Source organism: Anopheles darlingi, chromosome 2 (genome assembly GCF_943734745.1).
Source record: "Anopheles darlingi chromosome 2, idAnoDarlMG_H_01, whole genome shotgun sequence".
NCBI classification, from domain to species: Eukaryota; Metazoa; Arthropoda; class Insecta; order Diptera; family Culicidae; genus Anopheles; species Anopheles darlingi.
The window spans coordinates 33,323,871-33,349,402 of NC_064874.1; the positions used below are offsets into that span (position 1 = coordinate 33,323,871).

Below are 25,532 nucleotides of genomic sequence, written 5' to 3' on the forward strand. Positions count from 1 at the left end.
TACAGGAAGGTCAATCGCGAAAATACACGAAATTTAACACAATGTCACTACCGACACCTTATCAAATCATGATAAATAAAGCATGGTACAGTTAATATTTGACCGGGCAAAAGAAATAACTTTGCCAATCATAGAGAGAATGGTGTAGGAACGGTTTGGTTTATTTACGAAGATAAATTTGCCCATAAGATGAAGATTTGGCGTGGAACGAATCAAATGTTTTCACCATCAGGGCAACGTTCATTCGAAATTTGTGCAAGAAAAGAGTATCTACGGAAAAGGATTTTGTCCTGCATTTGTCCACCAATGATCCTGTGTAAATTTGCCATGATTTAGGTAGCTGTTCTTGTCGAAGGTATGGCGTTAATGTTTTGTATTCAAATAGATCGATTTCATAGGGAAAACTATCAATCCACAAAAATGACTGGATTTTCGTTCCATCGATTTCTATTTGACAATTATCATAAGGAAACTTAAAAAGTATATCAGACATGTATAAAAACCAACCGAAATGAAGGTGATGCGCAAAAAAAAGGGCAAATGATGTGACCAACAGTACTGTGCAAACAGTTTTGGGTGATGTCAAAGTAAAAGTTGAAAAAGTCATATGAAAAACTAATGAATAATTTGCATCAATATTTAGAGGCAATAAGAAAACCTACAAAATGACACCTTTCTTTTCTTTATACGTCATTTTTAGGGTGAGATATGACTTATTTTGTGCGGCCCAGTATTAACTGTTCCATGCTTTAGTTTAATATACACACAACACAATGATTCCCAGAATATCATCCCATTTCTGCCCAAAATAAATTGTAAAATCAAAGTGCAACGCTGGTTTCTTTGCGTAGCTTGCTACAGTCGGTCCAGAGCCTGCTGCAGTTTGTAGATTTTTTTTAGATCCGTAAAAACCGCCAACTGTTAAGTTAGCTCCACGGAAACCATGGAAACGACTCGATTTTTATGAATGAACACTTCCATGTATTTCGATATGCTACAAACAAAACGCTCGTTTTTGCGCAAAAAAACAGCGTTCGTAAAACGCTGCCGATGTGAAAGCAACATAACATATTTGAAATTGGGATCAATGCACACTCCACTCTCTCTTCTCTCTCTTCTCTCTCTCTCTCTCTCTCTCTCTCTCTCTATCTTCATAGAAGATCCCGACATCTCCACACACAAACCGATCGCACCGGACACGGAACAAGGCGGCAACGGCGGTGCTGGTAATGGTGGCGACGGTGGCAACGTAGGCGACGACGGCAACGGTGCTGCCGGTGACGATGAGAACGCAATCTTCGAGCAGATGGAAAAGAAAGCAAAATCGTACCGACTGAAGCTGTACAAAAAGCACAAGAACTTCAAGCACACGCACCATCACCGGGGTGGGCTTTACCATCAGCCGTACCATACCTTCCACCACGATTACTACCGGCGCAAGATGCTGGAACGGGAGCGTGAGCGCTGGAAGAAGATGCAGGACGCCAAACCGGACTACCAGGGCCAGATCAGCTACTACGAAAACTCGAACAAACTGGCGACGAACGAGGACATCCTGGCACACCTGAATGGTGGGCACGGTGGTGGGGGCAGCGGTGGGAGCGGTAGCAGCAGTAGCCAGGAAAAGTGGCCCAACTTTGACCGTGTCATGAGCTCGCTGAAGACGGAACCGAAACCGGACAATGTGCCACCGTACATCAAGAAGTATAACCGCCGGAACAAGCAGCTGATCGATCTGCTCGAAGGCACGATCGCCCCGCTGTCCGATTACAGTGTGCACAAGCACCGGGAGCGGAAGTATCATCGCAGGAAAAATCCACACTGGATGGAGGAGGATCTGTTCGAGGAGCAGCGACCGAGCCAGTCGAAGGGTAGCGGTATGCAGCGGAACTACATCCAGGAGACGATCCAATCGTCGACCATCCACTCGAACGCACTGCCCGGCGAGGGCATTCACATCATCTACGATAAGAAGCACGGTGTCGGTGATCACGATGATCTCGAGGACGGATCGCATCTGATGTACGGACGGCCAACGATTTCCAGTGGTCACGGGCACGACGGTGGTGTTGGTGGTGGCGTAGGGGGTGGTGGTGCTGGTGGACATCCTAACTACAAGTTATCATCTCGCGCCGGTCAGTTCGTGTACCATCGTGTCGCTTCACCACAACCGCTGGGAGGGGTTGGTGGTTATGGGCGGTTGAAACGTCAGCGGCTCCCATTCGTCGCCATCACCGATCGACGTCTCAGTGCGCCGCCCAAACGTCGTCCCGCTGCCAACAATGGTGGTCCGAACAATCCGCTACTGAATCACCAGCCGTTGCCTTAAGTCCCTTAAAGTCCCAGCCCCGAATGTCCTCGTTCCCTACTCTTCATTTCTCCGTCTCAGCTACTTCAAACTTTGGTTTGGCCCCTGTCCCGGAACCGGAACATCTCCGAATCCAATCCCAAGTGACTCCCATTTCTGCGATGCGTTCTCCATCTCCTCCTCTCACTGTCTGGTAGCGGCTCCTTCAATCATCATTATCCTTCTCCCCGGTTGGCTGGACGTAGCCGAACGCTCCCCGCCCAGAAGAGGGAGATCCAAGTGTGCGTCGCGCGACTGTCACTCCATCGACGAACGTCACCCCACAGCGATAAATCCTCGCGATTGATTGATCGGCAGCACACTTTGGTTGACGTGGCGCTTTTGGACGCAGCAAAAAGCACGCGGCTGACAAATCTCGGAGTCTCTAAAGTGACAGTTGGCTACAGAGAAGACTACCGACTAGAGAATAGAGGTAGCGGAGTGCGAGAGCTGTCGCAGTAGAAAGCAACAGCAACAGCAAACACAAATGGGCGGCAGAAGGCAAAACAAAACAACAACAACAAAAAACAAAGAAGTGAAAACCCGGAAGACGATGACGAACGACAATATATATTTACTGATAGAGATGTTGTGGAGGAGAAGGAGGAGGAAGAGCAGGTGGAAGATGAGATGCCGAGCGAGAACGATTGATGTGATCAATGGCGGAGCGACCATTGTGGTGGTTATATATGATTGATATGGTGGCGCATAGCAGTGTACTGTGGAAGCGCAGAGACGGATAAGAGTGCAGATGAGCAAAGGTATATATGTAGGTATATATATACATATTATAATATAGAGCGAAGTGGCAGCACGATACAAAACAAAAACAGAAGCAAGTCCGCAAAAGTCCCAAAGCAGCACGGGAGGGGGGAACTGTCAAACGGCGGCACTATTACGATAACCGTAGCCTGCTTCGAGAAGCTAGAAGCCTCCTCCCCGGGAATTGCTTTGACATCGATTTATACAGCTTCTCTCGGTCTGTCTGTCGATTTGCTCTGTCTCTTTGTGTGCGTGTGTGTGTTTGTGCGAATGATCTCCCTGCAAAGCAAAACAAAGCCGAAACCCTCAAACACACGTGCGCCTGACACTTTTGCCTAACATATCATCAAGAAAATCACCCAAAAGAATCGTACAATACGGAGGGCGCCACTTACGTAGTGGCACGGCAGTGGCCCACCCACCAACAACAAGTGATCACCGTCGCCATCGGGTTGCGTTGTTGCAGAGAAGGTCTCGCAGACCCCAAACAGACACCAAACGGCCACTCCATGCCACAAGATCGAACAGCACGACAAAGGCGGGGAACGGCTCGTTGGGCTTGAATTTCCGGGGGCCACAAACCACTTTGACGTCATCGTCGATCGTCATCGTAGTGTGTGAAAAACCCCCTTGCACGGAATGCACAAAACGGAAGAGCCGAAAAAAGGGCAACAATGGTGGAAACAAACAAAATCATGACAATAATAGACATTTTAATGGAAAGGAGATTTTTAATCAAGAACGGCAAACAGGAGAAAAGAAGAAGGGGCAGAAAAGAGGTACAAGCGAGTAAAACAAGATTAAAGTAAAAATACGACGACCCCTTTAAACCCCTTTAAAAATATCTTTGTGGAGAGAGGTAAATGATACGAAATATCTTAATTGTTTCATTTCCAATATTGCTTCGCTGCCAATTGCTCTCGGTAGCATCGAATTGCAACTCCCACTCTGAATTGTTTTGTGCGGACAGTTGGTCCTCCATTTCGACATATCTGAACCGAATGTTCTCGCGGTGCCAGTGCATGCCAATGTGGTTCCGGGCGGACGGTTTTCTATGTGAACGCATAAGCAATAGAAAATGACAATATCTTTTACGTGGTGTGCGTTTGTGTGAATGGGACTGGAGATTGGCACACGTACGGGAGAAACAATAGCGAGGAAGGAAATCCAAGTTCGCGGTCAGTTTACCAGCATCAGATCGCCAACCCGTACCATACCATCACCATGCGGTAATGGCAAAAAACAGCGAGAGCAAACGGTTTAGATAAGAGCCTCCCACACCCCCTCTTAAGAGGTAATATCCCCTTTTTCCTTGTGAGCCATTAGTATTGTACTGCATTACCTTCGCTTCTCAATGGTGTTAGTCTGATAGCGAGGTAGGGTGGTGGTATCGTGCGCGAAATTCAAGCCAGCAGCCGGCAAAAGCATAAATTGATGTCAAACAAAGGCACGCGTCAGGGGATAAAGGAGAATGGATAAAAAAAAAGATAAAAATTGATTCCCAACACACACTGCTGCTGCTGCTAGTGTGTGTGTGAATGCACCCGTTAATCGATCACACAATGAAATTCTCGTGATCATGCAGCACACCGTGCACACCGCCCTATCCACGGGGTCTTTCCTTCTCTCTCTGGGTGAGTGCTCTTAGCAAACAGCAAAAACACAAACAAGCTTAAGTATAAGAGATTAGAACACAAGTAGTACCCCTCACAAGCACACAGACACAAACATACAGGACACCGCAAAGAAATCGATATTCGGTGTAAATGGAATATACAACAGAACAGAGGGGGGTTTAAATAGTACTCCAGGCAAAACATAAAACAAACATATAAACAGCGCAGAGTAAACAGCAAACAGCAAAACAAAAGTTATAGTCAATTTTCTAACGGTGAACTGTGAGCAGAAAAATGCCGAAAAACTGGGGAAAAAACGAGAAACAAGAAGAAGCTGAAGAGAAACAAGAAGAATAACCCAAGAGTGAGGCGAGGGAGGTTGCTCTGGAACACGACATCAGACAGAAGCGATCGAAACCGATCGGCCAGCAACACGGACATAAGCGAGAAGCGAAAAACGCAAGAAAATGGCACTTAAACATTGAGCTATGTTTTAGATATGAGTAGTCAAAGTCGATAGAATAGTGTAAAAGAGAGAGAGAGAGAGAGAGAGAGAGCAAGCAAGAGAAAAAAGGAGGTGAAATAAGAAGAAAAACTGCTAACCGCAAGAAAACCACAAAAGAGTATATCTAGTCGGTAAGTACATTCAGAGATATAAGTGTGTAAAGACAAACAATATTGAAACCAAACCAAATAAACTCTAAAACAAAAACCAGTCAAAACCCTTACACAGACAAGCACAAGAAGCGAACATGATAAAAAACAGAAAAACCGGAAAACGAAATGGATGGCGGAACCGAGAGCTGAATGTTTCAGATGGTTAGTGGATGTAATATACAAGATAATGATGATGATGATGATTTCAATGATGAGGCACTCTCTCCATACACAGAAAATACAATAGACATCCAGGCTCGCACGATTCACTCGGTGCACGCATTGGTCGGAACGTAGCACCCGCCCGGAAGAGCGTAGGACATTTTTTACACTTTCCCTCCTACTCTCTTCCGGGTGTACCCGCTATCCGTACATGGCTTGGCCGCTTCACCGATTCCGACCGATAGTGGCAGGTAGTGGCATGCCGGTCCAGCACAAGCAATGCAGCTACCCATCACATCCATCATCGTGCTCTCGTTCTCGGTAGTGTTTTAAATCCAATTGTGCATCATTTCCACACAATGCACACGGCAGCTAATAGTGTAATAACATTGTGCACCCCCTTCTCCTTTCCCTACATCCCTCTTTTTGCAACTACCTTCTCCACGCGGACACTACTATCACTGCTTAACCTCTGGTCACTGTAAGAGGCAATGTTACGGATTCGTTCGGTTATGGGTAGTGCTTTCGAAATTGTGTTTGACGGAACTACTCAGTTTTGACAGAACTACACAAAAAAAAACTAGAAACCAGATAAGATATAACGTTAGGTACGCCACACCACCCCCCTCCCCCTCCCCCCCCATTCCCCATCCCCTTTAGAAACACCGTAGAAAGTTACAGGACTAATACTGGACTGCCAATACTGGACGTGCGCTAGAACGAAGAAGATCGTATTTTAATTCTATTGTTACGTTCGTTCTACGACACTGTCACTGTTTTCTTGCACCGAGTGCGGCTACAGTATGATCGTAGATAGTAGCAGACAGAATAGGGAATTTCCTTGCTCTCGAGCTAGACGCAGCTAGCGAAAACGAATGTCTGAATGCAAACCAACCATCCATTTAACCGTTTCATACTTTCGGCTTCTGTTTGCTGAATTACACATTCTCCAATAACAGCATCAGTTCTATTTAGACACACGCCGCGCTGCTAGCGAACCGCATATACACACACACAAGCACACATCCCACAGAATGGCACAGCAGTAGAACGGTCAAGTAAAACGGCCCAATAGAAGAACGTAAGTAAAACGAGCAGAATGTGGCCGAACGAGGGACATTCACCTATGTACATCTATGGCTTTTGGGCGAGTGTGGCTCAAAATTGTTATATTTTTCAAGAATAAAAACTGTAAAACGCGCCTTCTGGGCGAGAGCGCTACAGATCAAGCGACACATCAAACTATTAAGGACAAAAACAGCAACAAAACAGCAAAAAGGAACAATACGATCAAAAATAAAGAACAACATGAAAAAGTAAGGAAAAGCTGTCGGCCGGTGTATCCGGTTTGGTTTTTCTTTTTTTTTTCGGAGGATTCTGTTTGTCGACGCCGAAATGGTGCCTTTATGTGTAGGTGAGTATCGGAGATGATTCCAGCACCAAACAGCAGTACTGATCACGAGGGCAAACTGGATTGGTAACGAAATAGTAGAAAAGAAACTACTGAACCAGTGTTTACGTTTCCCATACTGGTTGCCATTTCTAGCTGACTTTCAAGTCGAAACCTTGACAACCAGCATAGCTACGGTACTGCTGTTTTCAAAGTGAATTATCAGATCGGATCGGATCCTAGTAGCCTATCTGTGATGCGGGGCCGTCAGTTGCAGACATCAATTTAACCTTTGAACAGCTGGTGCTCGCATCTCTGAGCACATTTAAGATTCCATCAGCTATACGCGACCGAACGGTGAAGGTATCTTCTGTGGCACGTGAAGACCGCTCGTCGGTTGTAGCGTTTGATAAGTAAGTAAGTAAGTAAGTAAGTAAGTAAGTAAGTAAGTAAGTATTAACAACAAATAGGTCACCAACTCTTCGACTTGGCTTTGACTATTTCATTTAGAATCTGGACGCTTTCTCAAATGATGTAGAAACTGTTCGCATATCATTCAGGAAGTTCATATTCCGATTCACTGCTGGTTTGGAAAAAAAAACCGGATTCGGTCGGGTAATATAGTTGAAAAATCTATCATGTTTCAATATCATCCACAAGGCGTAACGTAAAACCATTTCTAGAATTGAAAGTCTTTTGTTCTGATGGAGCGTAGCTCGTACAGAAACTCGCAACGGACAGCTTCATCAGGGTTTTAAATTATCAGCAAGTGTTGTCCCAATCGTCGATCAGCGGATTGATTTTACCCCGGGCGTATGCTCCTTTGCGAACAACCGCCGCCAAATCATGGCTTACTGTTCCAATATCGAAGAAGTAGCTCTCTTTGCGTATAACCAAAACTAAGATGGCCATTGAACCAAATAAAAGAACCAAACACTGTAAAGTTATGCAAAACGTCATGCAGCAGGATTTGCCTCAGTTACTAGGTTATCTTACGATAAAGCACGAGACCAGGAGCTGTCTTTACGCAAAAAACATGACACTAGACAATGGTTTTGCCTGTAGTGATTGTGGTCTGATGTGCTGGCGGTCACGATGTCACGTAGCCTGATAACGAAGTCAATTGCTTTAACCAAATCAAAATCTGCTAACCTGCCCTTACCTTTTCCAAATAATATCATTTGCATCTAGCAATTGTTGAGTAGCAGAAGAAAAGATTGCATAAAAAGGGGAGATCTGATGGACAAAGAAAATGTTTCAACTTTAAGCCAATAAACATAATGGAATATGTTTTAATGTTTTTTGATTTACCCAATGCACAATTATAATGCTTGCATTTGATATAGCAACAGCGTTTTTTTTATTAAAGTTTTCTTCTTTCATCTAACCTACTCTCGGGCACTGGTTTCAGGGCGTCCATATAATAAAATCCAAAGCAAACGGGCCCTTTGGTGCATTCCCTTGAATGTGACTTAACAAGAATTTATTCAACCATAGCACTACCAGATGATTGTCTTGTCGGTAGCCTTATCACCAACTCGAGACACCTCGCTCCATATACCCGCACAGCAAAGGCAGAGCGTAACCGAACAATATCATAACAGTTGCCAATTCCAGCCGTCCAACTCCCAAGCTCCCAACGGGTCCGCTCCCTCGAGCGTATATTGAAAATGTTGCAAAAACGAAGGCGAATTGACTGAGACCTCCAACGTCAGAAGACTACAGTAGCAGCAGCAGCAGCAGCAGCACAAGCGGCTAGAGGATGCTGGTTGGTGAAAAGTTTAATCTCACTGGACAGCATTCTTAACCGTTAGAAGCCAGCATCCCACTGATGCTGATGTGCTACTCGCAAAATACGCAAAAAAATAACCGAACGTTCCACTGTCCCGGAACAGCCGGAACGGAAAAAGAATCGCAAAAACCGACGAACGGCAGCAAACCCCAACATCTAGCAGCTGGCCACCAAAACAACAACAACTGCAAGTTGCCCTCCACAATCGGCCACCGCGTTCCGGTTCGTGCGTAGGAACCCAGCGTCCGGCGTGTTTTCCTTCTCGAAATCCCGAAAAGCTTAATCGATTCCGACAGTCTGCTCGGGCACAACACAACATGTTTGTTTTACGGTTTCACCCCAAAGCCTTTCATAGGCTTTCTATTTCCCTGCAGCGATACCAACGGCCGGCTTGGTGTGTATGTGTGTCCGTGTGGGAAGTCTGAATACTCGAGAGAGTGAGATGCCCGATTTCGATAAATTGTTCGACCAACCCCGGCCACCCGTTGATCGACCTAGACAGGATACGACGAGGAGACGATACGAGACGAAATGAAGATTCGGAACCCAAGAGGTCCATAAGCCGGAGAATGTAGGGATTATGATTTCGGGATCGGATAGAGGTTGCACCAGAAGGGACCACAGTCCCAGCACGACCTTAATCCGTTCCCCGTTTGCTGGTCAGTTGTTGAGAGGGAAAGCCCATCTGTCGGATCTCCGCTGCTTAGTAGAACGTCAATCCACATGTGTTGAAGGCACATCCGGGTGGCGGTGTTCAAACCAATGAATTATGGTTCGTACTTGATACAGCCGATCTGCCCTGCCTGCCGAGTCCGCCTCTTGATGATATGGAAATCGTGCTTTAAGACTGGCATCTTTCCATACCAACACTTGAACCAGAGTTTGTCCAAGAATTCCTCTTAGCGCCTAAACAACCGATGATCCAATTTTTTATCCAAAGCGCGCAAGCTTGCAGCTAACAGATGGATTCCCGTAACAGCTGCTCCGCCGGTACGGATTTCGTGTTACGGTCGGCTTACAATTTGATTTCATTTCCTGCTCACTGATGGACTACAAATGGCAAGGCCTGACACAGAGGGGTTACAGGCCAGCTTGGTAGCTCGAAAAACTCAGTTACAGTTCTTCAAACACACCTCATCCTGCAACGGTTGGGGCAAGCATGCCATGGAAAACTTCACTCAGACCATCCGCCTCCACCGGTAAGGTTGTGCACCACCAAGGCGTCCATCTCTTGCCACAACCACAACGACCCCTTTTAACTCGACCGAGAATTTATTTACTTTTGCTGAGCTGCAGACTGTGCCGGCGAGTCTTGGTGCACCTGCAGCCGGAAGCGGCTGGAACAATGGTGTTCTGGAACCTGGACTGAAGAGGGACGAAGTCCTAGATAAGAGTGTTAAGCCGTTGCCGTGGAGTCCGGACAATGATACCGAACTCGAGCACTGCCTGGCCTAGTACTGGGTGCGCCTTTTGTACTCCATGCATAGCACTCCCCCAAGTGCCGAGAATATATTTTGCCACATCCGACGGTCTCTAGCCCGCAGGTCGGTTAGTGGAGTCGGTGGTTGAAGCAATACTCTCTCATAAATTTAATTCCCTACCCCGTCGCACACGGGGAGGGCTCTCCGCAAAAGTACGCCTCGAGCGACCTCAACTCTGGGAAAGATGGCGAGCGTGTTAATAACTTTTATTTTCATTCCATCCAATGAACACGCTCCAGGGGACCGCGAGAAGCCCCCTTCTCTTTCCGCCATTCTGACTCCGTTTCGCATTTCCAACACGTTGTCCCAGCCGACCCCATCAAGGAGCCATTCCCAGCATCGAGAATTTCGAATGCCATAGAAACGCGGTATTACGAAGAGTCTACTTCTACTGCCGCTTTGATGTTGGATCCAATTTGTCCCAGTAGTCGTTGCCACATCGTGGAACACGTCGTCTGCATCGAGACCGAAAACTACACTTTACGATAGTAATTAAATACCGCCCGTCCGCACATTCGTTCCCAGTTTGCTTTAAGGGGGAGAAAATAGTGAAAAAAAACCAGCTTCAAACAGCTTTTTCTTCCTTACTCAGGAAACGTAATTACCACACCGGGGGCGGCGGACAAATATTGGTCTTCACCAAACATGATCCAAAGTTGAACTACGAAAATGAAGATTCACAGTAGACGACGTAACTCCTTTGGGTAAAAGTCCCACAGCATCGAGCACAGGTGAGAAGCTTCGCACGTAGCACGTGCGCGACAATTAATAAAGTTCCTTCGACCTAAGGGCTACTAAGACGTGCCGCTCCAACAGGAACCACTGGTCCTACGTGGCCCCTTCGGTGCTAAGCTTATCGGAGCTTATCTTCATTTGTCACCGTTAGGGCGAGCGACCATGGGAGTGGGGGGGCTGTGGGTGCGATAGTAGCCTCAACAGAAGTCGCAACAGTCGGCGTCGTCGGCGAGGATGTTTAATCCTTGAGTGCCATTAAAACAAACGAGTGTCATTGGCCGAACGAGTGAAGCCTCCGGCGACCCAAAACACCGCCGAAACGAAGTCGCTCGAAGGTAAGATCAGAAACCGGAAAGAACCATCGCCTATCGTCGTCGGTATTACTGTGTGTGTGTGTGAGAGAGTATTACTTTGCATAATGGCCGACCGGCCGATCGTGCAGGATCGTCGTCAGTCTCGTTGTCCTGCCAGATCCACCAGCAAATGGATGTTACGTGCCGTGCCGTGCCGTGTTGCCATCGCGAGCCACGTTGCCACCGGAAACGAATTAAAACCAGCTCCAGTTGGACGCGATTCGTTTTGAACGTCGTGCTGGAGGTGTGTGGGGCACAGGTGAACGCGAATAATTATCTTAAGCATTAATCGTCAAATTTATGAAGCCACGGGACCACGGGTGGCGGTGAAGGTGACCACCAACCGACCAACCAACCAAAACCGGCCATTCCATCTGCACTGTTCGCACTGTTTTTGTGTGTGTGTTTGTGTGTGCGTGTATGCGGGACATTGTTTTTCGTATTGCGTCCGTTGGAGCCCGAAGCCTTTCGACATTCCGACGCTCTCGTCGGCATGGTTGGCCCCGGCCCCGGAGCGACGTGGTGCCAGCGGATGTGTCGTTGATTTATCTTCGCCCCTGTTGCTACCGAGCGCGTCCTACCGCCGGTGAAGGCAATAAACACTCGCTCGGTCGCTCGGTCCCTCGGCACGCCGACTAATGGCTTTCCGGAGGATAATTTCAAAATTATTTTCTTATTTCCTCTGCACCACACGACGTCCCCCCCCCCCTCCCCGTCCGTGTGCTCTCCGTGCACGGTAGCGTATTGCCCCCCAAATGTCACTAAGCGGCCACCCAGCTGAGGCCCGGTGTGCGCGAACGCCGAACGTACGTACGCGACCATAGATTTATGCTTCATGTGGAGCAGAGGGCCAAGCCAATTTTCATAAAAATTCAAATTTGTTTCCGTTCCGCGGAGACCCTTTTGGAGTTGTGATGGGGGCAGGGGACTCCCTGCTCCACACGCGGAGCGATATGTCTATTGTTTCTTATTTTTTGGTCATTTGCAAACAGAGTTTCCATTTCCTCTCGAAAAAGGCCTCCCACGGAAAAGCATGAAAGCGTGGCAACCGACGAAGTTGGCATCCATACCCGGTGCGGCTTAACTCTCCGTGCGCTTCCCGGGATCGTAGGAAACCATGCCATGCAGACGGAAAGAATCTCCTCTCGCGAGAAAGTCGAGCCTATCAAGAGTGGGTAACGTTGGAGCCGCACGAGTGGGTTTTCGGTGGAGAGAAATAAAAGAATGAAACGAAATTTCCCCCCTCGAACCGGGATCCAGGGAATAATGTTAATTTCTTCACTTGACGCACACACACACACACACACACACACACACACACACACACGTACACGCTTCGAGCGACGCCAGTGAAGCGAGCGACGTGTGGTACAGCTGTCGTGAAAATGTCGAGTAGCCGACGACGAGGATGTAATTTATTTCCAAAGAAACCCGGCGTATGCGCCCCTTTCGGCACCCCTTTCGGCGCCTTTTCTAAGCAATTTCATTCGCTCAAAGCAGCTCGCGAGCTGGTGACATGTTGGGCAAAAGGTAAGTAAGTTTTCCTGCATTGTTTCAACTGCTATTGTTTCGTGGAGCTCAATTATTTTTCCTTGCTCGGCATCTTTCTTAACATAAGTGGTGGTTACGCCTTACACACATTGGCGCACTCATGTAATACACCATTCACATTGTCGCCTCCTTTGATTGACGTCGACACTGACGGCACGTGATCCTGGAAGTTGCAAATTATGGCTAACAGGATCAATGCTATTGCCGCTGCTGCTGCCGCTGATGATGACGATGAAGGTGGCAGCGGAATTATCGAAGGGTGGCCAAATGCTCGTGGCTACACGTGCCGCCACCTTTGAAAGCCGCTCTTCCAAGAAGCAATCAATTGAAATCCGGACCACCGGAATCCGTACCAACCGCGACGTGTGCCTCCGAGCAGCAGCAGCAGCAGCACCGGCAATAACAATAAGGGTAATCCAGTAGCGGTAAGCATCAAGCCGATCGATTGTTGGATTGTTGGCCACGGGACCGGTAGCGCCTGGTAGCGAGCACAGAGTGATTAATAAAGGGACAGAATTGATTGGGAAACTTTTGGCCAGCATAAAACTTCTTCGACGCTTCGACGGAAATGTGAAATGTGGGTTTACCTGGTTCCATGGTGGAGTTTAGTTCCGAGAGGGGGACTTCTTGGAAACAATTGGCGCTCCATAAACCCGACCCGACTTCACATGATCGTTTCCCAATACCGTCCCGGATCTTCCGGAACACCCGGTACGACCACAGATGAAGGTGTTAATCTTGCTTCCACCCTAACCCTTCCAGGGCCGGCCCACGCCTCGATTCTCGGGTCGGCCCACGCCTCGATTCTCAGCAGAGCGAAGTACCTCTCAAACGATCCTTTTCACCATTCACCGTGGCCATGTGTGCGTGTGAGCGTGTGTGTCAGCAACAACCGATGATGGTTTCCCAAAATATGCAAATGGTAAACATGAAACTATGTAAATTGCATTACATCCGGCGACAACGACCCGATGGTTCCCGTACGTAGTACGGTGTGGATCGTTCGTTGGATCGAGCTAGCGGCCACCATGAGTACCCGAGCCGGCGGTCGGGAATTACGGGGAAACGTATTGGACCTTCACAGGCCAACAACGCACAGAATGTTTCCGAATAAAAGCAAATTGTTTTTTCCCCCACTTCAACATACCGACCACACCACAGCAAAACTAAGGGGGTTTAAAGGAGACGCTGTTGCGAATGTTGATGATGCTTTTCCTATTCCAACGTTTACCTCAACCCCATTTTCGAGACACTTGCGGACACATTCTCCCGAACCGGAAAGCCGGAGGATGGCGTTGTGGTGGGTAAAGGACTTTTCTGTTTGACTTTGGTCACTGTCCGGTGTCCATGTCCACCTGTCGCTCCTCGCTCCAGTAGTTTATAAAACTGATAAAACATATTTGCATAATTTAGATTTAGACACCCCGCCCGCTGGCAAACGTTGCGGAATCAATGAGGTCCACTCCCCGGATGTGATGTGATTGGTTCTGGTTCGGGTGTGTGTGTGTGCGTGTGTGGGTGAGCTGATAAAAGTTTTTTCGACCTTTATTTCCGGCTTCCCGGTCCGGGTTTAAGGTACAGGATCTGGGTATTTACCACATTCCTGCCCACATCTGCAGACCGCTTGGTTAAGCCGACTTTTCGCTCTTAGATGGTTGAGCCTTGAGTTGAGCTGCAGGTAGAGCTTATGCTGCTGAAGCTAGGCTGGAGTGCTTGGAAAATGGTTCCTCCTATTCTCCGGTAGAGAAAGAGGGATTTCCAAAGTGATCGAACGCCTGAGTCGATGAAGTTGAACCGTGGTGACTAACGGAGACCCACATCAAGACCACCGCAAGGTAAACACACATCCGGACTGTCTGTGGGAAAGAGGATGGAGAGGTGGGAATTTAGAAACTCCCTATTTTCCTTTTTTTTTTTAGTCTTGTGCTAGGGTAAATCATTCATGAACACTCGCCTCAAATGTGATCTAAAGCATGGGTAACCGTGCGAATCGGTAGCGGTCGTTGGTCAATAGGCCTGACAGACAGAAATTATCATCAATATTTGAAAGATAGGGGAGGAGTTTTTCTCTAAAAATGTCTGCAACAGATCCAACAAGATCTGTTGCAGGGAAAATGTCTGCAACAGATCCACTTCTGTCGGTATGAAAAGATCAAACTGGCTGACGTATAAGAAGCCCCTGACGTAAAGATTAAAAAATACAAACCGAGGCCATTATCTCGCAGCAAGAAAGCTCCGCGAGAGCGAGAGCCACATTTATGGTTTATTGTAATATTCCAAGAACCTCATCTGGAAGAAAGATCAAAGGTTAACCATCTGCTATGTAGTTCACTAATCAGGCATCATTAATGTGTTATTTTCAGCCAAACATTTCTTTAGCGAAACCATAACGAGACAGAATCTAATGACATTAGCTCATTAATTAATTAACACTCATAACAATCTCTCTACTAGTCACAGGAGCTTACTCCAGCACAATTTCCTCCGCTTGCTGAATGTTTTCGCCTCCCCTTCGTCTTCGTTCGCATTAGCTCACCTCTTTGCGAACATTATTTACTATTATGTTTTTATTTAAAAAAGTAAGGTCTTTTTCCGACGTAACACTTTGGATTAATCAAATTAGCATACTAAATTGGAATTCGGCGAAGCATTTCATATCTTCTTTTCGCACGTTTCAGTTGGAATTCTTTGATTCATTATTCCAAAACAAATACAAAATTGAAGAAAGGGCTCATTTCTTTTTACGAAAAAAGCTATCGAAACTAAAATGACTGTTAGGAAAAGCTTCATTTGCAATTTTCCTATCGATCTTGACTAAAGATCATAAATCTTACATAAGTAGCTTTCGAAAAAACATACAACGGCAACGACGGCAAGGACTAGAGTGAAATGTTGCAATCATGTTACACTTAATATTGTATGTTAGCAACATTGTATATCTTCGCTATTGCGCTTCCGCTTCCAGTGAAATGTATGATCCTTGGTAATTGGAAACTCATCGGCTACATAGAGTAGCCATCATTATGCAGATTCTGCATTCCAGATCGGATCAACGATTCTTCTACAAATGAACAAATCAACATTTCGGTAGAATTTCCAACAAAAGTTCATAGCACATAGCGATTGTTCTCGTACAAACTCGTGCTTTTATTTGGTCAGTCAGCAAACGGGTAACATCCCACCCACCTATCTACAACAACCGATCGGGCACCGGCAAATCACAGATCGCATTGTGCGACGGTATGGCGGCAATACCGGCAAGCGCAATGCCGACCGAGTCCGAGATGGACGTGACCATCATGGCGTACTCGCGGCGTGCGGCCGGTACCTCCGTCTGCAGACGGTAGAAGGTGTTGACGTAACCACCGCCACCGAGCAGCCCCTCCCAGAGGATCAGCACGAAGATGATCCAGATCGAGGGTGTGAAGAAGTAGACCGCCTCAAAGGTAAAGTACACCACGTTGATGAACTGCAACACGGCCATAATCCACACGTGCCGGAACTGCACAAGGTTGACGGAGGATCGCGATATAAACACACCAATCTGGTAGATCACCTGATACCAGCGGTACTGTGCCGATTGGGACAACCAAATGCCGGGGAAGTACACGAGCTCAAACTAGAAAAGGACACACAGAAAAAAACGGACATGATCAGTCCTGGCATCCTCGGAACATCTTCATCACTGTTGTTGCTTACCAATCCCTGGTTAATGAAGTACTCCAGCAGATACACCAATATCAGCGGAATCATGAAGATGAAAAGCGATGGAATGTAGCGTAGCTTCTGATTCCAGTTCTCCAGCGGCCGTTCCTCTTCCGGCAGCGTGCTGTAGTCGATCTCTTCGGCTTTCTCCTTATCATCGCCCATCACTGCCGGTTTGTCGGTGTCCTTGTGGCGCAACAGCACCCAGAACGCGGCCGCCTCAAGAGCCGGCACTACCAGCATGATGAGAATGGTGGTCTTTGGTGTCAGCCCCAGCTCGGTGAGCCCGGTGTAGGACAGCGAACCGGCGATACCGGCCCCACCCGTTCCGGAGGACCACGTTGATATGACGTTCCTAGCGTGGGGCGAAGGGGAAAAGGCAAACACATATTACACGATACCATTGACGAGTAATAAAAGCAGACGCGGTGGTTCCGGGAGCTACTGACTTGTTGAAATACGTCGCGTACGCCAGGAACGTTGCCTCACCGAGGCCGGACGAGAACGAGGTCGCTATCACCCCAAGGAACAGCACCCACTGGGTGGTGGCGAACGCCGTCAGCAGGAAGCCCGCAGCGGCCGCACAAACACACAGGGAAACTCGAATGCTGCGAATGGTTTGGAAAGTGATATTAGACCGGTGCACCGTGTGGGATCGGCCGACCGAGCTTACTGTTTGGCCAGCGGGAAGAACGATGCAATCGATTTGACGGCCAACGCTGGTAGGATGTCCGCAAGCAGAATGGCCCCGGTTGAGAGCTTGTTACAGGGCCGGGACTCATAACCGAAGGTAACATCGTCCGAGCGAGCCGTCGTGTTGAGCGCACTGTAAGCGTTCTGCCAGAAGCGAATGAAGCAACAGAGTGTGATGTTGTGATGATGAAGGTTGGATAAATCGCAACGATATTACCGGCATATTAACGGGAATTTTAAACGGGGTCTTTAAAGCTTCCGAAACATATTGGAGCAAGGAACATTATTTGCTCATAGAATTTATTTGTTTCTAGTTTTAAATTAATTGTGAAGAACATATTATAGTTAAACGGTTGGTAGTAAAACTGTATTGCCACACATCTAAGCATTCTTTTTGCACAAATTTCCGTAACATACAGCTGACATCATTTTTTATGTTTATAATATAGAGCTTAATAAGAGCATTATCTTTATAATACAGAGTACAATCATGGGTTTCTTATGACCTGCTCGTGTTAGTAATTATTGTTACTAAAACCACCAAAAACTAGCAACGATAACATAATAAAAAATGTATATTACTTGTTTCTTCGGCAAGTTTTGAAGGATTCCAGGCAAAATGATTTTTTGCAAACCTTAAAAGTGGTTGTTAATGTCGGCATACTGATGTCATACAGTATGCCAAATCGGTTCTCTCATTTAGTTGGAGCATCTGTTGTCGATGTTCAGTTGATAAATTTCAAAAATCTTTTTTTAAAAAGCCACAAAAATACAGTCAGTATAACGCGAGAGAGAACGGCTTCTTCCATATTCCAAATTAAATCCATTAAAAAGAATTCGTCATCGTTGAAAACGCTTCATTTGGTTAATGTTAATGGATGGAATAGCGTTTCAGTTAAAATGCGCCTTTGTTCCATTAACGACAACTGTGCTTAATTGCATAGCAGTTTGTTCACCTACTGTAAACCAAACAATGAATAAAGTGCGCTTTAAACGTGGTTTATTTTTAGTCAATTTATTGCGATAGAAAAATGTGTACTAACTTCAAAACGTTCTTGACAAATTTCCAAGCATTAATGAACAGAATTGTCAAATCAAATCATAATTGTGCCTCAATTTATAGGGCTATCGAAGAGAAATTCAATATTGAATGCAGAATTTACCGAAAGCTTATTAACTTATGTAGCTTCATACTGGTAGCTATCATAAAACGACTGAGGCAACAACACCTCCTGTTCGTAATTTCCAATAATATTGATGTACTTTTATGGTCACTGAATAATTCTGCTTTCAAATGAAAAAGAACAATCCCTTGACCGAACCAACGTATGCAGAATTATGTACACGAAAGAGCGATGAACTCATAATGGAGCAGCATATCGTGCAGCAGAATAATATCAATAAAGAGAGCGGCATTTTCATTTGAAAAGTAAAAATATTCATTAATCCCCTTGTTAAATGTTGCAAAAAAAAAACAAAAAAATTAAGAACCATTTGTGCACACTCCAGCGACCGTGATAAATGCGATGAATCCCAACCAGATCGCTTCCGATTTGCCTGGCATTCGTGTTGGTCTGTGCCTGTGTTTAACGCCCCAGCCACAAAACAATGCGGAGCACAGCACAGCATCCCACAGTTGCATGATGTGGTGGTTGCTGCAACGGATGCACTTTATAAATGGCGCAAAAGAATGGCAGCAAAAAATCAGCAAAGCCACACACCACTCCACCGGTGTGTGTGTGTGTATGTGCTTTTGGTTTGTGTGCTTACGCCAATTGTTCAACTACTCCATTGTGCTGCATGCACCACTGTGCCATTACACTATCCTGCGGACATACAGGAAGCTTAGGTCCGTGATGGTCAACGACCGGTTGTGGTAAGTTTACCTTCCCTAGAGTACTGCCTGGACCATGTAGGTCCATAGCATTTCGGTACAGCATCCATCTGCAGCAGTTCGTGGAAAGTAAGTGCCACGAGTTAAATTCAAACAATCCTTTGCAGCGCGATTGTTTTGTCAGTTGAGCACACACACCCATCCATGAGCGCAGAGGTATGTTTTTAGTTGAATAAACAATAAATTTCACTAACGACGACGGCCTTATTAGTTAGTTGACCGCTACCGTCGACTGGTCTTTGTTGGTTATAGACCAGCGCATATGTTGAGTTGCAGTTTTGAGGGCATTTTGTGGTAGAACGAGAATCGAATCTATTGCATCCAAGTACTCGGGCACATAATAAACTCAACGAAAACTCCGCCTGCTGCTCGGAACTAGCAAACAGAATAGAACATTTGAATCCCGGGCTTTAACGGGTTTTGCCGGGTTTCATCAGTTCATCTATGCAGGTAGTTTTCGTGGAAAGAGTGAAAACCTTCGCGAAGCAGCAAAAAGCCGGTACTATACCAAAAATGGTACTGGACGGCCGCGATTCTAAACCATCGAGCATCGTGCACAACATACCAGGTACGATCCGATTCTAAACTACTCAGCGAGCTTCGCGTGAGATCGCTAGGTGTGTCCCAGGTCGTGATGAAGTAGCAAATCCGAAACACGTTCATTCAAAAGCATTGATTGTCGCCTAATCTCAAGGAAAAAAACCAGAGCCCCGGCAAGCAAAGGAATCGCTTTTCGGCAGCATATAATCGTCTGCGTTTCAGTCAGGAGCAACCAGAAAAAAAACACAATTTTGTTAGTTAACGGAAGGAGTTAAGATTCGCGAAGTAATGGTAGGCTAGAGAGATAAGGGTCTTACGAGGCATTCGTCAATATCATCCTGTATATTGCTAAACCATGTACTCTCGTCTTTTTCACATGTATTTACATACAGATAGCATTATCAGCATTCATAAACAACTTTTGTTGTTTAGTGAAACCGGATTTTTATTGTATTTTGACGACTGTTGTCCACACGGTCTCTATCTGCAGTCGTTCTGAGGTGTCACATATGAGCAACAAAGTTCGAAACCCATAACTAAAAAAATGAAACATTATGATACAATGTTGCATTTTACGTTCGTGTATCCGAGTTCAAAACTGTTCGCTAGATGCTGGCATAATTTAAACAGAGTAAATTGTTCAAAGACTTGAGGCAATTTCTACAAATTTAGCAATTCCTCATTCCATTCTCTGTACCTATTGGAATGCCCTGTGCTTTGACATGACCATTAGACATATTTTATGTAGCATTGTTACGTATGTGTTTTTATCTCTAAACTGTCAACCACTGAGAAATTCGATTGGGGCCTGTCGTATTAAAAACCATCCCATCTGATACCAGGAAGTGTACAACCGAGACAGTACGTAAGCACACGTGGCTTACAACTGAAACAACGTACCGTACCCTAGGAAGTACCGAGGAAGAGTCTTCTCTAAACTCCCCGCTAGATAAGAGACCCCTCCCCTCACGCTCCCCCCCTTAACAATGTCGCAATAAATTATCTCGCAACAATCTCCTCAATTGAACTCTGATCAACAATTGTCCAATCCAAAACATCCGAGCGTCGGATGGTATGAAATTCATTGATTCTGCTCCTGTCGCCTGATTACGCTTGTCCACTTTTAACAACCTTTATCACCCCTCCCACGCACCGCAGATAAACTATCGTGCGCGACGCTTGGTCCTTTCGGAGGGCGTCGTCGATTGTGTAGGCAGATCACGCGAGCCCCCATGAGCTACAGAAGGTCGCATTGTCACAAGCGTCGCCAGTGTATTGGCGGCCGGTCAGTGCGTGGCTTATCGGCCGGCGTCCGAGACATTGACCACCACTTGAGAAGGGGCCACCCCTAAGCTAATCAATCATTCAACCAGCCAACCAACCGATCGACTACTCCTCGTAATCGAGCTACATCATAAATGGTCGCGCGAAGGTAGAGGCCGCAACCGTGATATCCACGTGATGCGCGATCTTCGCTCTGTTCGAGGTTAAACCCCCACACCTGTTCCTCGGTGACCTTGCGCCGATTAACGCTGCACCGGAATCCCCCCTCAAACTCTCGACGTGATCGCTACTAAGCAACACACTGTAGTAGGCCTCTATCAAACGACGTTGTATCGGTTTTTTGCTACCACCACAAGCAGGCCGTTTGTTCAAACCGCGATTCGTCACGGTCGCCATAGCCATAGCTGCGTTCGACTCTCAAAACAAACTCCAACCCACCAACACTACTGGCGCACCGAAAACACGTGCGATCGAAGCGTGGCAGTTGGTGTGGCGGGCCTTCGCTCTGCCGCTGCTCGCGCTTTCACTCTACTCACCAGGGCACCTGCCTTCGCGTGCTCGTCTTCACCCTCCAGCTCTTTGAGAATGTCGTGTGCGGCCGTTAACATCACCACGTAGCCATAGTTGTTGCACAGCCCCAGTATCCAGTAGGCAACTAGATCGCGCCACAGACCTTTGTCTTTCGGGGGGCGCGCTTCATCGCCGTCGTTGTCGGTCAATGGGACGACCGACGGTGACGCACTCTCGCCAGTGTCTGCCATCTTTTGTTGGTCTGTTTCGACGACTTCTCGGTTCGTATCGCGCGTTCGGGCGTGCGGTCTTTCTCACTCACGGATCACACGGAACAAGCACTACCGCGAACTGTTACTACTGGCCATCGAATAGCCAACGTCCGGACTCGAACGATGGACGACTGCACTGACTAGGCGCTGACTAGGCGAAGGTCGCGACACGGCGCACGGTGTTCGCACACTTCGCGGTGGTTCACAGTAGCGCGCGCGCCGGCGTAATCTACTCACACTTCGAACGCACTTCGTCGACTGACAAGGCCCTCGGTGGCCCTCTTCTTCTCTGATTGGTGTCTCCGATCAGCTGCTGCCAGTGCAAGCGCGTTCGGGTCTGCGGGCTATCAATTCCGGCGGCCGTAGCGTCGTCTGGCGCACTGGAGAGGGAATTGTCCACCACACATATGCAGTCGCGAACGAACAGACGAAATGATTAGCCAGCCTACCGCCAATGGACAGCTTGGCTAGGGAGGCAGCGGGAATGAGCAATAATGGAGCACTCGCGTCGCCTGCGGTTTTCTCGTCGGTTATCAAAGTATGCTCCGACAGCCAAAAGGCGTCGGATGATTATGGGTTGCTTGTTGTAACGATAGCAGCAGCATGCGGGACCCTTTGGAGACGGATCCCTCTGCCCGTTGTTGCCTTGCTTCGGGGTATGAAAAGGCACGGGAGGATAATGAAAAGCAGATCCTTCAATTTACTCGTCCCTGGCGAAAGTGCGGGCTATATATTTTGTAAAGGGAATTACCAAGTGGAATCACGTATACTCATGTTTTGCCATCGGTGCGCCATCGGTGCGCCATCGGTGCGCCGCCCACATCATGCCACGGAAATATAGAAAATTCAATTCCAACATGCCATGATCTTTTTCCACAAAATATAATACTTCAGTTTTGGGCATTCAAAGATTAATTAATACATTTTTTTCACAAAATTATTTTAAAATGAAACAATGCTCAAACAAATTGTTCTAACAATTGTATACACGCTGAAAATTATAGTAGAATATGACAAAAATATTAGAAAAAAACCTGTGCTAATTCTTCATCGATTTTGATGAATTCAAAAATCAATCATCAATATTTTTGTGTAATTTTGTTTTATAATCTAAGATAGTAACCGATTGCAATCAACCAATTAATATATTCTCTCGGTATGTATATTGTTGCAAGGAACAGGAAAGGAAAACCTTAAAATCAAAAAGGAACTTCGTTTACTAAGAGCTGCAAATATTAAAATTTCAACAGTAACATCCACCCAATACGCTTGTTGAGTTTTATCATCAAAGTCAAACAATCCTCAGCACAGGAATGAATGAAAAGGAACATACCCCAATTACATCTATACCATTCGTGAAACAAGAATGTCCCATTTCTACATGCGCTCATTACGCTACAAGAATGCCACAAGCATCATGGAACCTACCTAGAGTTCGGTCTTGCTCTTTATTAATTAAAATCTTCTCCATCATTCCAGTACATCCGGGGCAAATTAAATCTACTTATCACTGAGGCAATGCATCACTTACAACGAGCCTTACTTCCATCCCCTGCCCAAGATCACTCTGTTTGCAAGTGCATTCTTTGAGAGCCATGGCGTATAGGAAACGTACATCGTATACGTGCCGGTGCCGTCGGTTGGCATGTTGCTCCTGTGCTTCCCATTCCTGTCGTCCAACATTTCGTTCAATCGTCCGCCATAAGTATGCAAAACTTTCCTCCAATCCTTCTACCCGGAACCTTGGCCATAGCCGCGGAAGGGAACCGGATCGCACGTCTGCACACGTGCACTCCAGTGCCATTCTACTACTGCTCACATTCAACCCATTTTTCGCTTTCTTGCACACTCGCACGCTCCGAAAACCGCCAAAGGGAAGGGTTTTTGCTGGCTGCCACATTCGCCAAACCTCCGTCAGTTCTTATTCCACTGGCAACGGCCATATTCGAGTGCCACATTATGTCGTGTGCCTACTGTACCCGGTAGTGGATGTCTATGCATTGATGGGCTCGTATCGTCGTCGCCATTGTCGTCCTCGGGCAAGGCACGCTTACGGTAGGAGCAGCCCTGGCCGCAGCGACCTCAGCTGCAATCTTCTTAACAAGAATATTGTTTTCTGATTGAGGCGAGGCCCTTCGAGTCTGGCGGAATTGCTCGCATTTTCGATATTCAACTCTAATGCTTGCGGTACGTCGGTCTCGGCGAGTGCTCGGTCCCCTTTACCATCTCCGTTTACCACGTCTAACGAACGTTCACCGGAAACGGCTCAACTATGTTGGGTGGGTGGAAAACTTTTTCCTCTGTTTCGCACTTTCTCGGCTGCCCCATCCCCTGCGGTACCTGCGGGGGAAGAGCTGAGAGTTGTACAAAGTTTGTACGACGGATGTATTTTTAGCAAACTGTGGCCTTCCGGGTCGTTTATGCGTGGGAGAAACGATGGAGGAAGGATCCTTTAACGGAGCAAAACAGGGGCACGATTCAACTCAATACCAAAAGTGTCTAAGGCACGTGTTCTTAGTCCTTTGCCAGCTGCTGTACGTCGTCATCAGTAAGAAGACAAATAGCACAGTTTTCTTTAGTTCCACGTCATAGTGGTCTCAAGAGCCATTCATAATTTTGGGGACGTCCTTCTATGGACGTTGTGTAAAGGAACTGCATAAGACTAAAAGAAAAGTGAACTTGATATGAAATGAAAATAGAAATTCAACCATCTCTACTTCGATATCCATTGGCCTTCAGGTTTCCCATACAAAATTCCAATGCAACTGCAGATGGAACCTGTATGGAACGTTACAGTATCTAGCATGATGCTCTTCATGATTTTTTAATTATGAATACATACGATGTGGCTCACAGGATGCACCTACCAGGAAATCTCAGCCTAATAACACTCGCCAAAGGCCATTCAGTACGATACAGCGCCATGTGCTCGGTTTGGCAACGAAAATACATTTTCATGCCGCAATGCCGATAGGCTAACTTTGAAGTAATCCAATTAGGCATAATCATTGCTCTGGTGAAGGTATGGCAATTAGTGGTTAGTACAAGAGATCTTAATCGAAGCAGCATGTATTGCCGGTAAATCGTTAAGTAACGACGAGTAACGAGATTATTGGAAGAATTATAGTTGCTTGAAATGCGTTCGGATGAACTCCAGTTGAAAATAGTACCTCTGTTCCTTCAGCTAAACATGAAGATACTCGCTGTGCAAGTAAAGCAAACATAGCCAGCCCTTAATCGAAAACACCCTTCTAAAAGAAACTTGCTCCAAAAATTTCAAAAACCATCGATTCGTTGCGCAGCGAGTTTGCGAACAGTTTACGTTCTCCGCGAAAGTTGCAAACTGGAAGATTTCAACCCTACCCTGTAGACAGGCTGTACGCTGTGCAGCGACCGTCAACCTAGATACACCTTGGTCAACGCTGAAAACAACAAACTCATCGCCTTAACCCCACAAACCCGTGTTTTTTGGTCGGTCATCTCTCGTTCCCTTTGCGGGTGTAATTTGCCGAATTTTCTATCTATTTGCGAGCCTCGTTTGCTGCATCGTGCCGTGTTAGAATGTCGCGCGGAAGTAGTGCTGGATTCGACCGTCACATTACGATCTTCTCGCCGGAGGGACGGCTCTACCAAGTCGGTACGTAGTCTGTTTTTGGGGGTCGTTCTCTCTGGGTGTTTCTGACCTTTACCATCAAATCCTCCACAGAGTATGCCTTTAAGGCGATAAACCAGGAGGGACTGACGTCGATTGCGTTGAAGGGCAAAGATGTGGCCGTCGTAGCCACGCA

General features: G+C 46.6%; 3 protein-coding genes across 4 annotated transcripts in view; 2 read left to right on the plus strand and 1 right to left on the minus strand.

The window, feature by feature from the left end:
* The window catches only part of LOC125949127 (uncharacterized), a 49,092-nt gene extending 42,251 nt beyond the window's left edge, over positions 1-6,841 (plus strand). Inside the window, exon 4 of one of the 2 annotated variants that reach the window (XM_049675871.1) lies at positions 1,158-6,841. In XM_049675871.1, coding sequence (XP_049531828.1) covers positions 1,158-2,329 — 1,172 coding nt within the window. In that variant the 3' untranslated portion in view covers positions 2,330-6,841. The remainder of the gene's footprint in view (positions 1-1,157) is intronic. The other variant, XM_049675872.1, reaches the window with a different exon arrangement.
* Positions 6,842-15,977: 9,136 nt separating this feature from the next.
* LOC125949153 (battenin) lies at positions 15,978-22,081 on the minus strand. The gene is made up of 5 exons (XM_049675908.1): positions 21,499-22,081; positions 17,225-17,388; positions 17,001-17,159; positions 16,546-16,906; positions 15,978-16,465 (listed from the first exon to the last, which is right to left on the minus strand). Exons 1-5 carry the CDS (start codon positions 21,721-21,723, stop codon positions 16,037-16,039), a joined length of 1,338 nt encoding a protein of 445 aa, XP_049531865.1. The 5' UTR covers positions 21,724-22,081; the 3' UTR covers positions 15,978-16,036.
* A 3,090-nt stretch (positions 22,082-25,171) lies between these two features.
* LOC125949172 (proteasome subunit alpha type-6-like) overlaps positions 25,172-25,532 on the plus strand; it is a 1,069-nt gene continuing 708 nt past the window's right edge. Inside the window, exons 1-2 of the mRNA XM_049675938.1 lie at positions 25,172-25,381; positions 25,451-25,532. The exon at positions 25,451-25,532 is cut by the window's right edge and continues 708 nt beyond it. Of these exons, the coding sequence (XP_049531895.1) occupies positions 25,306-25,381; positions 25,451-25,532 (158 nt within the window). The 5' untranslated portion in view covers positions 25,172-25,305. The remainder of the gene's footprint in view (positions 25,382-25,450) is intronic.

Coding starts and splice junctions, on each gene's coding strand:
- LOC125949153 (XM_049675908.1), bottom strand. CDS start 21,723: ATGGCAGACACTGGCGAGAGTGCGTCACCGTCGGTCGTCCCATTGACC. Junction 17,389..21,498: donor ACGCGAAGGCAGGTGCCCTG/GTGAGTAGAGTG, acceptor CGCTTCTGGCAG/AACGCTTACAGTGCGCTCAA. Junction 16,466..16,545: donor ACTTCATTAACCAGGGATTG/GTAAGCAACAAC, acceptor GTCCTTTTCTAG/TTTGAGCTCGTGTACTTCCC.